The following is a 12287-nucleotide window of genomic DNA, read 5'->3' as shown; positions in this document are numbered from 1 at the left end:
GAATTCACTGTTTAGTGGAAACCGCAAATACAATATTTACATCGTTTTATTTTTTACAACTTTTGACATATCTATTGTCAAAGGGTATGAGATTTCACTTCTGGTTCCCCTATATCAAAGTGGAGTAACACAGTCATTCACAATCCATCTTTAGTTAATACAAGTTGATTCAAGCATACATTTAAACATTACCCCACCTCTTTAGTTGGAAAGTCAAAATGGGTCATCCTCCTTTTCACTAAACATGAATTGTACATGTGTTAATATGTGCACCTATAAGGACAATTGGGAGCTATAATGCAACAACAAAAAACAAGCAGGGACCCCTTAAGAAGTTCCTATAGTAGTAGTAGCAGCAGCAGTATTTTAGTTTTACTTATAGAAGTGGTCCAGCTAGTATAGTGTAGTTTTATAAACGGAGAGGGAGGGCCAGGGTTATGGCATAAATGCCAGGGGTGGAGCTATAAAAAGACAAGGCCAATGAAGGGGGCTGTACGGCTAATCAAATACATATAATTTATTTAAATGAATGTGTGGACACAATCAATAGAGCTCTCTGCGGAAGAGCTCTGGACCAGCACCTGTGTTACCTGCTACAGGCGAGGCCAGCTGGACTTTGGACATCAACTCCATCTCGGCTACTGTCTTGTGTCTATGTTCCATGAGACACAAGACACACCTTCGTTGGAACGGAGAATTAATTTCATACTGCCCTGTGGAAATGACAGACTTTTAGTTTGGTAGACTTTAATTATTGAAAAGTAGGGCATATAAATAGCAAAATAAAGGGAAAACTATATAAAAAAATCATACATTACACATGGGCTACGCCTTACAGTGATACACACTGATACATAATTCAATACAATTTCTGAATCAAGTCAGAAAAACGTAAAGTGACAGCGCCGACCTTGTGGAGCATGAGGATAAAGGCAAGCTATGCCTCTCATAAATATCGGCCGATGTGGACGCTAAATGACCAACTGTAAAAACAGATAGTCATTGAGCTGCTTGCGTAAAAACAGTTGTCAGTTGAGACGTTTGAGTAAAACAGTTTGCCTAAGCTAGAGGTGAAACAATGTTCTGTACTGTCGCTTTAAGAGCCCAAGACAGGAACTGTTACGGCTTGACACCATTAGCCTTAGCTTTTAAAGTCGACACAGCGCACACTCATATCGATCAACAAGTGTCATTTTACAATGTAAGTAAACCATCCATATGCACATAGTTAGGAAAACGAATGATTGTTTTAAGTGTCGGAAACTACTGTAAAGTGTTTGGTTTTTCCAACAGATATAATAGTTAAGAGAAGTTTAACAACGCCCAAACTTTGCTAGCCTGTGCAAAAGTTTTGGAATACGATGCAAAGTAATTGCTAACTTAATCTAGCCTTGCCGAGTCATATATGTATACTAAATGCATTCCTTAAAAGTTGAAATTCACCGATAAAATCTATTAACTAAGACTAATTTACGACAAACGACGAAGTATCATGTGACAAACTTATTCAGGCAAATATCTAGTTGAACCTTAACAAACAAACCTGGCTAGGCCCAATTATTTGGCTATAATATGATATGTTGTGTTCGGTTTGCCCCATTAAACCGCATGAGATAAGTTATCACGCCAAGGAGTGTATCTAGTATAAATAATATGGTGTTTTGTTATGGCCTCAGTAAAAATGGAATATAAATCTCCTCGCAGATCTATAAAATAACTTATTTTGCTTTGAAAATAAGATTGTTAACCGTTTATCCCCACCTTCATTACGTTTAGTTTGAGTTTAATACTCAAAGTCAACAGGCCCCTCGGGAATTAATGCTTTGCACCAAGTTGCTTGAAAGAATGGAAGGAAATGCCTGGAAGGAAATGCCTGGAAGGAAATGCCTGCAAGTGTGTCACATCCTTTTTAACACACACTTTCAGTAGAGTCCACCGACATCTTTCATGTTGAACCTTGCAATTTTGAAAAGGTTAAAGGGAACTGAAACTGAAACTTCCTTTTCCTATTGGAAGAGCTTCCACACTTCCACCTAAGTGGTTGTGTGTGGAAAAAGTGCTCATGTGAGTGTCTTGCTTCAGGAATGGTTCGGAGCCTGCATATTCTGCCTGCCATAATATCATGTAGCCTGTATGATAAGTCAATAGCACTAAGCAAAGACCTCAGACCATCACATTAATATACAAGACAACATGTGTCTGTTGGAATGCTGCTCGCGGCCTTCAACCTACGCAGAGTATCCTAGGTATCTTGTCATGGTAAAAAATATAGCAATATATCAGACTTTTCTACAGGGATGCATGACACCTATAACATTTTTCTTATAAATGTATAAAAACATATAATATTTGGAAAATATACAATTGTTTGACGACAGCAGGTTAATATATTCTTATTTTCCTATTTGGTCCCTAGTATCTGGAGAATGTGAATGCGTCTGCTGACTTATGTTCTGGCTATCTTTTAATTGAAGTTGGCAAAATTCTAAATCTAAAATAAGGATTCCATGTCTAAAGACCAACTCCAATATAACACTTAAACTGAATTCTTTCCGGTTTATTTTGTTAACAAAATCCTAGTTGGATGTTAAGGGCGGTGTGGCATGAAATCTCATTGTTTTTCTGAGAAACTGTTGTATTGAATTAGACCTCATAGTTGACAGTAGATATCATGCACATAGTTCTTTTTTTCTTTTGTTTTTACTGCTAGGTCTAATCCCAATCCTGGAGAAGGTTCCGGCATGGAGCAAGGGAACCGGCGCCTCCAACAGACTCAGGCCCAAGTGGACGAGGTACAGAACCTTTTGAACTATATGCCTCGCTCATGAAAGGAGTTATGCCGGGAGCTACACTGAGCTTGAAAGCATCACGTTGCTTTGCATTTCCTTACTATGGAAGGCCCTTATGGTGCGGCCACACCAACCGCGTTACTCGCGTTGGACAACGCGAGTACCGCGCCTAACCTGACGCTTGACCAGTGTGTGGTGGTTCAACGCTCCAACGCGCCAACGCAGCTAGATGAGTCCATTGTCCATGCAAGTGAACGGAGCGTTCCCTCTTCGTCATAACTATCAAACCAAACATCCTTCACATTCACTGAGCGAACATTATGAAAGTAAAATGCACATTTCTCGCTAGAAATGTTTCCATAAACGCATTTAATGGCGTAACTATGTTACTATTTCCACCCAGAAGAAAAAAGAAAGATGTCGGCCGTATGCTTCTGTGCAAGCTCACTACTCTCTGCCAGTGACGTCGGGTCAAGCTCCACGCTGATTGGCTACCGCGGCTAAGCGTCGCGCGTTGGAGCGTTGAAAGTTCAATTTTCTGAACTCCGGGCGTTGGTGCGTTGGGCGCGTTACTGCGTTTACGTGCGTAATTACGTGCAACTGCCGCGCCTAACGCCCCCAACGCAACGCTTCAACGCGTGTACCGCGCCTAGACCAATGGTTCCCTATGCAAAAATGCCGATTTTCAACACCCCTAACGCGAGCAACGCGGTTGGTGTGGCCGTACCTTTAGGGAAAATTACATCTCAGAAATGTTGTGTTCACATGAAAGAATTTGAATCGTTCAATTGTAGTTTGTTCCACTTGCTAACTTGTGTTGTCTGACATCATTGACAGACCCTCAACAGGAAAATGTATCACTGCTTAATTGAAGGCCCCTCAATGGCCACAACCAGAAAATGCTAATTTTAACATTCATTAATTTATGTTGCATTAACACGTCAGAATATTACATTTTATCACTGAACCGAAAATGATCCAAAAAGTACCGTATTTTCCGGACTATACGTCGCTCCCGAGTATTAGTCGCATCAGTCAAAAAATGCTCCATGACGAGGAAAAAAACATATATACGTCGCATCGGTGTATAAGTCGCATTTATTTTTAAACATTTAAACAAGAACGTTTAATCTGGAGAGACTGAATAAAATTGCAATAGCAATATAGGTGTGTCGGTCCCACTCGTAGTTGAGAATATACCGAATTCAGTGTCACCGGGATTCCACCGGACGGGTATGCGCCGCGGTCCTAAACCTGAGCGCACGATCGGGAGGTGGAAGTTGCGCTCACAAGTCCAGCGGACGGCTCCAGTTTTCGCCGGCCAAGTCATGCGCTGTGATATGTGTGACAGCTATGTTGCACAACATTGCAGCTAAGGCTGGGGTAGCTTTGGTTGAACCGGAGGACATTGAGGACGATGACGACGAGAATATAATTTATTCGGTGGTGCAGTAGGCTTGCAGCGTTCAGTTGTAGGCCTAATGAATGACGGTGCCATCTTGCGGCCGAAGATTATGTACGCACAATTTTGGCATATAAGTCGCTTCGAAATATAAGTCGCAGGGCAAGCCAAACTACAAAAAAACCGCGACTTATAGTCCGGAAAATACGGTATGTCATGAAAAGTAGTAAAGAAGTGTTGGAATATGTAATATCTATTCCCCATAGGTTAAACATAAGTGATCAAACTCGCAAAGCTAAATAAATCAATGAATGACCGCTATCTCACAGAAGTTAAGTTTAATACATTACCTTTGGTTTCAAACCATAGAAGATAACCTGTATATCTTCTATGATGGAAAAGATGAGAATATCCCATCGACAGACGCTAGAAAATGGAAACCAATTCACAGGGATTCCATTTTGTCATATAATCGTTTTCCTTTCAGCTCATTTGGTCTGTCCTTTGTCAAGCTCATTTCTTGGCACTTGAGATTAGTTATATAATCACAGAGGGAGACTGCAGCTACCGTCAGCTGTTACTGTTGGTAACCAGGAAGTGCCTCTCGCACATGTTTCGCTACCAGAACGACAATCGGATTATGCGTGCGTGTGTAGCCTGCACCAATTACACTTTTGACAGAAAAACCTCTTTTAATCGCTAGTCTACTTTGATTCCTCTCTTGTTCCTCTATGCTACACTTTAGCTCTGTTGTCTGTAGGGGCCTCACATAATCCCCTGTAGTACCGCAAGGCAAAAAAGTGTTTAATACATTTCTGATGGCAGACATTTATTCATGGAATCAATGTCTCCCATGATAATGCAAGTCATGCATGGGCTCTGAAGCTTTTAAGGAGGATATTCTATGGTCAAATATTAATAATGCACTATAAGGATAAGAATGTGCAATACAAGTTAGTAATGTTGTTGGATGCGATGCATTTATTCCTGTGAGCAGGTGGTGGACATCATGCGTGTTAACGTGGATAAGGTGCTGGAGCGTGACCAGAAGCTATCTGAACTGGATGACAGAGCCGATGCACTACAGGCAGGAGCTTCCCAGTTTGAAACCAGCGCTGCCAAGCTCAAGAGGAAATTCTGGTGGAAGAACTGCAAGGTGCCCTGATACAGAACACTACCGTCAATAATCGAGTCATATATGACTGCATTTGCATATTGAATTAAAGCATGACACAACATTCGTTGCTCATGTTTAATGAAGTGCACATGTTCATTTGAATTCGGAATGAACCATAGATGCAAACGCATAGTGAAAACTACTATTAATGGATTTCTGTACTTTCTTTTTTGTGTACTGAAGATGTGGGCCATCCTAATAGCAGTCTTAATCATCATCGTGATCACCATTATCAGTAAGTACACAGTGCTCTTAAACGTGTTAATAATTGAGTTTGACCGCTTGTACTTTTTGGACCTTCTGCTTCTATAACATTGACTCTACTTTTTTGTTCTCAGTTTGGAACTACTCGTAAAGATGGACCAACAGGAACATGGGGAGAGAAGTAAATGTAGAATGAATGCCAGATGATGACAGTCATACTGTTATTGCAATAACTTCTCCCCTAATGGAAGGTCTTTATCGTGTGTGTGTGTGTGTGTTCGCGCGTGTGTGTGTGTGCCGGTATAATATATATATATCTAATAAGGTGACCCTGCCAAGCAATTCTACTTTCTAGGTTTGCCATTGTATTTCACACCTACAATTCTCAGCTTATCGTTTTTCAGTTGGTGATCTGCAAGTCATACCAACTCTAGCTACAAGACAGGTGCCATAACTTTATCGTATTGTGATTTTGAGCGTTTAATAAGGTTCAAATGCAATATACATTTTTGGTTGAAGATGATGTTCAACTAGTCATTACAGGCCAGCCACACACACACTGTTTCATAAGGACTAGACGTGCAGAGCAATGTTTTTAAACTGCCCCAACATTTATTTTATTTTTATCAAGATATTTTTGTTTGAGTTTTTGTGCTAGGTAGAGACAAGTGCCTTTGGGATATGCTTTGTTGTTGCTGGGTTATGGCCACAACTGTTCAGATTACGATAGCTTTCACTGTAACAATGGTTCTCATATCAATACATTGATGTCCCATCCAAAGGGTTTTTCCCCATAATGCTTGTATAGAAATATACCGGTATTTTTGAAACCAGTGATAACACGCCTTGTGCTTAATTGCAATGCCTTTTTAAAGACTTTTATAAGGCATTGTTTGTGCTGAAACTAAGGTTTCTGTTAGAATGAATATGTGCCAATATACATTTTAGTCAAAAGATCACCACAGATCACCTTGAAGAATTTCTAATGGCTAATCTACCAGTCAAGGCTTTTGAATGGTATTGGGTTTAATCAGTGCTGCTGATTAATCAGTGCTGTTCATTCCATTCCACGCAAATGTATATTTTTGAGTCAATAATGCCCTAGACCCTCCAGCAAATGGATAACTTCATTGATATCTTTCCTCCAATAACAAATATTAAGCACATTAGAATAGTATTGGGTATATCTAGTTAGCATGTAGTCTATTAACATCAAATATTGTAGTTTTGTTTTAAACCAATATATTTTTTCCTTGGTTATGTTTGTATTACAAAGCCATTGTTCAGCACCACGCGGGTTTCGGAGACAACACTGTGTTATACAACCTAAAATAACTGTTGCCATGCTGTGCTAATGCTTAAAATATTTACTCTATTTAAATTGTTATTTAGTGACATTATTAGCACTTCATTGAAATTGTCCCTTTTATGGTAATTGATATGAAGAAGAGTATGAGCTCTATTGAATAGCTTATTTCATCTACTAAGAAAAGGACACATTTCTAAACGAGGCTTCTGGAGATTTGATAACCAAGCGAAAAACATTTGTATAAAATGATGTATAGAATAATAAGTGTTCTACCTTAGCAGATGCTTAGTCCAACTTCAATCCTTGCTTGTCAAATTTGTTTTGTGTATATTTAAAGTGCAACTCTACTATTTGACCTTTCTTTTGCTTGAATAAAATTGATATACTTTTATCATATGTTTGCAGCTGCCTTTTTTCCATTTGTTTAAATTAAACTAATTGGTAAACTAACAGGTCTTTCATTGTGATGCGCATATACACAAAAACAAACCACTGCAAACAACTTTAGGATAAATTAGGACTGCAGAATGATGGCAGAATTATTGCAAGTGTTGTCTTTCTGTTAAATAATAAAAAGTCACAATTTGCTATTCCATAAAAGAAATGTAATCTGAATTGATTTTTAAAAACTAGAATATAATTATGTATTCCTGTTTAATAATTGTCTGCCATTAGCAGCTCGAATGCTACTGTGTCTTCTGACATTTCATTAGGCAAGGCAATTTTATATAACACTTTTCATATACAAGGCAGACTCAGAGTGCTTCACATATAAACATTGTCATACCATAAGTTACACATGCAAAAAAGGAGTAAAATAGATAAAAAATAAAGACAAAGTTAAAGCATTTTAGAAAGTGCAATGCATTTAAGATCAGATCAACAGTCTCTCTGGTACCCACGTCGGGACTCCAACCCGACCTAAAGGAACTTGGTCCATTCTCTGGGACTCCATCCCGACCTAAAGGAACTTGGTCCATTCTCTGGGACTCCATCCCGACCTAAAGGAACTTGGTCCTTTCTCTGGGACTCCAACCCGACCTAAAGGAACTTGGTCCTTTCTCTGGGACTCTAGGCTCCGCTCTTTTTATAAGGGGTTTAATAACTACAGTTTTCAAGGCTTTTGGGAAATTGTCCGATTGGAGAGAGTTGTTAACTATTTGCAATATGTCTATTGCTAGGCAGTCAAAAACATTCTGAAAGAGGTTGCTAGGTAAAGTATCAAGGCAACAGGTGGATGGCTTTAGTTGTAAAGCCATCCACATTAGCTTATCAAGCATTAGGAAATGTGATAAAGCTTTGGTGTAGACACCTTCCGAGGTTGGCCCCCTTTTGTGGTCTTCACATAAACTCCCCCTCCACTGATAGAAAGTAGTTGTGATTGTTTTCATTTGATGGACCCAACTTAAGAAAATAAAAATAATCATCGGGTTTATCGTTATAGTGGGTTTTATTCGATCTGGCATATGCGTCTGGTCCACCACCCTTGCTATGCACACAGATTTTCAACAGACTTGCATCGGGTCGAGAACGTCGAGCCAATCACAACCATTTATCTAATAAGCAGCGAGTTCTAACGACGTCCCTTGCAAATATGTACTCAATACCATCTTCTGCATACTTAATTGTTAACCAACTATGGTAACTGAGTCCGCTGAACTTATTTTATATCGTAAGCCGAATAAGTCGCACATTTAAACAACAGTTTTTTTCTGATCGGTTGGATGACTTGTCTGCCAGGGGTTATTGAGTTTGGAAGAAAGAGGTCCTGTCAGCCACCTAGTTGACTTAAGCTACAAGCAATAAGACCTGTGGTCACAGAGTGACGCATCATCTGTTGTTGGATATAGACCCTATTGTCTATGTTTGGTTTTGTTTACAACACTCAGTCTTGTTTGGACTTGTGAAGTGACCTCCCTCCATCCCAATGGCCACAGGTAGGTTTACCACATACATGCAGTTGATAAACAGCGGCCAATAATCTTCTAAAACCCTGGCAGCTTACTGATCGGAGGAGGTCCACAGTAAACAATAATGTAGCAATGGTAACACAAACCTTCGTTGTGATTGTATTCAAAGTTAGTTTACTGTGTCCTTACTATTTCCAAATCAACCTACAATTTATACAGAGCTATAATTAGATTGTTATAATCTCTAATTAAAAGACCAAACAACATGTTTTTCCTCCTACTCATATTTGTGGTGAGTTTGTCTAACAAACAACAGATTTTATGCTGAACAGTTGCATTAAAGCTGGGTTAGGCAACTTTGGAGACAACAGCCAGAGTAAGCTAGTATCTGAAAGTCACCAACTGAAAAAATTCCACCACTCACACAGGGCTTTCTCTAAAGCCACTCCCCCAAAACCAATGACTAGCTTGGTAGTTTTAGCAATGGGTTGCCTAGAAATTAAAATATTATCACTCACGATGCAGTTGCGTTGTCGGTGTGGCTTAACATATGACCTGTAAACAGTGCAGTGGGAAATTTAGGATACAGTAGCAACATTTCAAATCATTATTGTTCACTATTATCATTAAAAAATATATTTTTCTCATCCCCCCTCTTTTTTTGTGTGTGTATGTGTAGGTATTATCAGGTGTTCCCCTCCATCTCACGCTCAAACTTGATTGGACGCTGAGTTGTCCATCTACGACACATGGGACCTCTGGTCTCCTGGTTTTATCTATCAGTAACAGTCTTGCCAACGTCGAAGCATGTCGGCAAGACTGTAAAAGATTGGCTATGCCGCGAGAGAAAATTGTCCCTGGTCAGGAAGAGGCTGATTTCTAGTCGGAGCAATGGAGACGGGACACGTTTCCAGAACACCGGAGTGGAGGGTCAAGGTTGGACCAAGTGATGGGAGAAAGGCGCTGCACTTTAGGTAGAGATGCGGGCCAGGACTATGAGGAGATGTCAAGCACATCAAATGATCTCTCCTGCTCAGCCAACAAGATCCCATGTAGCACTGCTGGATCAAATTCAACCCCTGCCAAAAGGTATGGAGCGCTATTTTCTTAATTAATCTCCTCTTGGAATTGTTTTATACAATGATTTGAATTAACAAATGGTTCTCGTGACAAAATATTTAAATGCCTTGCTTGTCAGTTGACCTCTGCCCGATCTGTGTGCCTCTCAAAAATAAACCTTGAAATGCTTATTTATTTTCAGTTTTATATCTTATCTTTTCGCAGTCTCCGCAGCTCTGTGTCTGCCCCGGCAAGCCACCGTACCGAGTGCAGAAGAAGCAGGTACACTGGCGTTTCCATTTTTCAATACCCACTAATTCTGCTGGGTGACGTCATGTGACGACTAATTGTGCATATCTCTGCTTGAGGACCAGTGAGCATGCCGGTTCTGGCAGATGGCAAGCCAACAGTGAGATGATGGTTACGGTGGTGGAGATGATGAGGAGGTTGCCGTCAGAAAGCGCAGTTGCAGGAAAGCCTGCGCAATGGGGGGCTTGCATTATGCACTTAACTGTGTCAAACAAGTGCACGGTGTGGAAACAACCCCCATCTTTTGTTTCTCTCCCAGTCTGTCCTGAGGGCGGGCTCATTTGTTTATATTGTCTTCAGGTGGTCAAGTAAAGAGCTGCTGTCTGACTGTCAAATGTGTTTTTCCTCTGTTGTCGCCCCATACCCAGTGGTGAATACTACAAGCCGCTTTTGCAAAATTTTCCGGAGGAGAGAGTAGATGCTAAACTTTGCACCCTAGAAGAACTGGAGAGGGTGACGTCTGAAGAAGAACATGAGGGAAAGAAAGAAGGATGTAATCATAGAGCATATAAAAACAAACCTGTGCTCAAACAAACAAGCAAACAAACAAACAAACAACGTAACCGTGGAAACTGAACACTATGCTCTTCTTCTAGGGAGCAGCAACAGCAGCAAATACTTTGCCAGCAACGCCTCGTCCATCGTCTGACGTCGCGCAAAGCCCCCAAGAGCCTTGAGGGGGCAGTGGAGCACCAGCAACCCTTGGAGACCCGGCTGGAGGCCTCCCTGAGGAGCATGATCCAGCACACGCTGGAGCCTATCATGATGACGTAGCAGATCCACACCAGGTAACAGTGCGTGCCTTTTCTCTCAAACCCTTTCCTGTGTTTGCCACTCACAGAAGAAGAGGCGTTTGGTCATCTCGTTGTTTAGTCCACATGTGACAAAACCTATCCTTTGAAAGAGTTAAAGACAATTGGGCATCCAACAAAAATGTATTACCATTCCTATGTCATCATATTTGATATCATATGTTTTATGTTATTATATTTTATAGCGAGTCACTCAGTGTAATGACTGTTATGTAGTCATGACCTGAAGTTCTTTGGGTGTCTGATGCTTTGTGTTTTTCTCCATTTCAAACCCCTCCGCCTCGAGTCCCCCGCCAGCAGGAGGTGCTGGCGGGGGACGTGGAGAAGCCGTCCTGCAGCCCCTCCAGCCCTGGTTCACCCTGGAGCAGAAAGGGGAGCTGGCCAAGGCGCACCCCTTGGTCCAGCAGCACCCCGTACCGCCGGAGACACACAGACAGGTTAGAGGGACGGAGGACCGCACAGACACACTCACACGCGCTTATGCAGAGACACGACTGTACATGCCTCACAGCCTAACAGTAGCTATTATTTGACTCAGCTCAGCACACAAGACTAAGGCCTCTCTGTCTCTCGAACTCTCTTGATCTCAGGTTTCGGTGAGTTGCAGCCCTGGACGTGGGATGGCCCACTCGGTCTCCCACGAGCCCTGTGTGTACCTCTGCTCTGATCAGAGGTAAGGGGTGCAAACGGACCTAACACGACAAACAGCTTGACCGATGGAGAGTGAGAGAGAGTCCTGCTCCAATTCCAGAACCAGAAAACAAAGCTGAACCTCAGGGGCAAGGATGTGGCTTGGAGGTGGGGTGGTTTGTGAGCAGGGGAATTGCCAGGACTGTATTTGTGCCATGGTTCACACACAGTGGCCTCAAGAAAAGGAGAAGACTGCGATGGCTTACAGGGACGCCCTTCTCCTATTGAACGTGTCATACAAATGCCATGCTGGTAAAGAGATGTCCCATTGTGTTATGTGTTCTTCCAAAGCTGTTATTTTCCCCTCTTTCTCTTATCTTCTTCCATTCAATTTTAGTTTTTCCACGGTTCCGCATCAAAGGAAAAAGCACTAGACCCTGTACCATGATCTCCCACTATTCTGGCTCGCCTCCCTGTGTTGCCCTTTGTAAATGGAAGAACTGCGTTTATATTGTGCTTTTACCCAAAGCGCATTATAATATTGCCTAACATCCACCCATTCATGGACAAATTCGGTGTCAGCCATGCAAGGCGACAGCCAGCTCGTCTGCAGTAGTTAGGGTTAGGTGCCTTACTTTGTGTTTTTTCTACTGCTGCTGCTGTGTTCCATCTGTCTACTTCACCTC

The 12287-nt window shown here is 41.4% G+C and overlaps 1 protein-coding gene across 1 annotated transcript; it reads left to right on the top strand.

The window, feature by feature from the left end:
* The first annotated feature begins 962 nt into the window (after positions 1 to 962).
* On the top strand, positions 963 to 7286 carry vamp3 (vesicle-associated membrane protein 3 (cellubrevin)). The gene is made up of 5 exons (XM_056605617.1): positions 963 to 1201; positions 2711 to 2792; positions 5189 to 5347; positions 5552 to 5603; positions 5707 to 7286. Coding segments are annotated over exons 1-5 (312 nt in total). The 5' UTR covers positions 963 to 1199; the 3' UTR covers positions 5724 to 7286.
* Positions 7287 to 12287: the final 5001 nt, after the last annotated feature.

Source organism: Gadus chalcogrammus, chromosome 13 (genome assembly GCF_026213295.1).
Source record: "Gadus chalcogrammus isolate NIFS_2021 chromosome 13, NIFS_Gcha_1.0, whole genome shotgun sequence".
Taxonomy (NCBI): domain Eukaryota; kingdom Metazoa; phylum Chordata; class Actinopteri; order Gadiformes; family Gadidae; genus Gadus; species Gadus chalcogrammus.
This window is presented reverse-complemented; position numbering and strand designations above follow the sequence as displayed.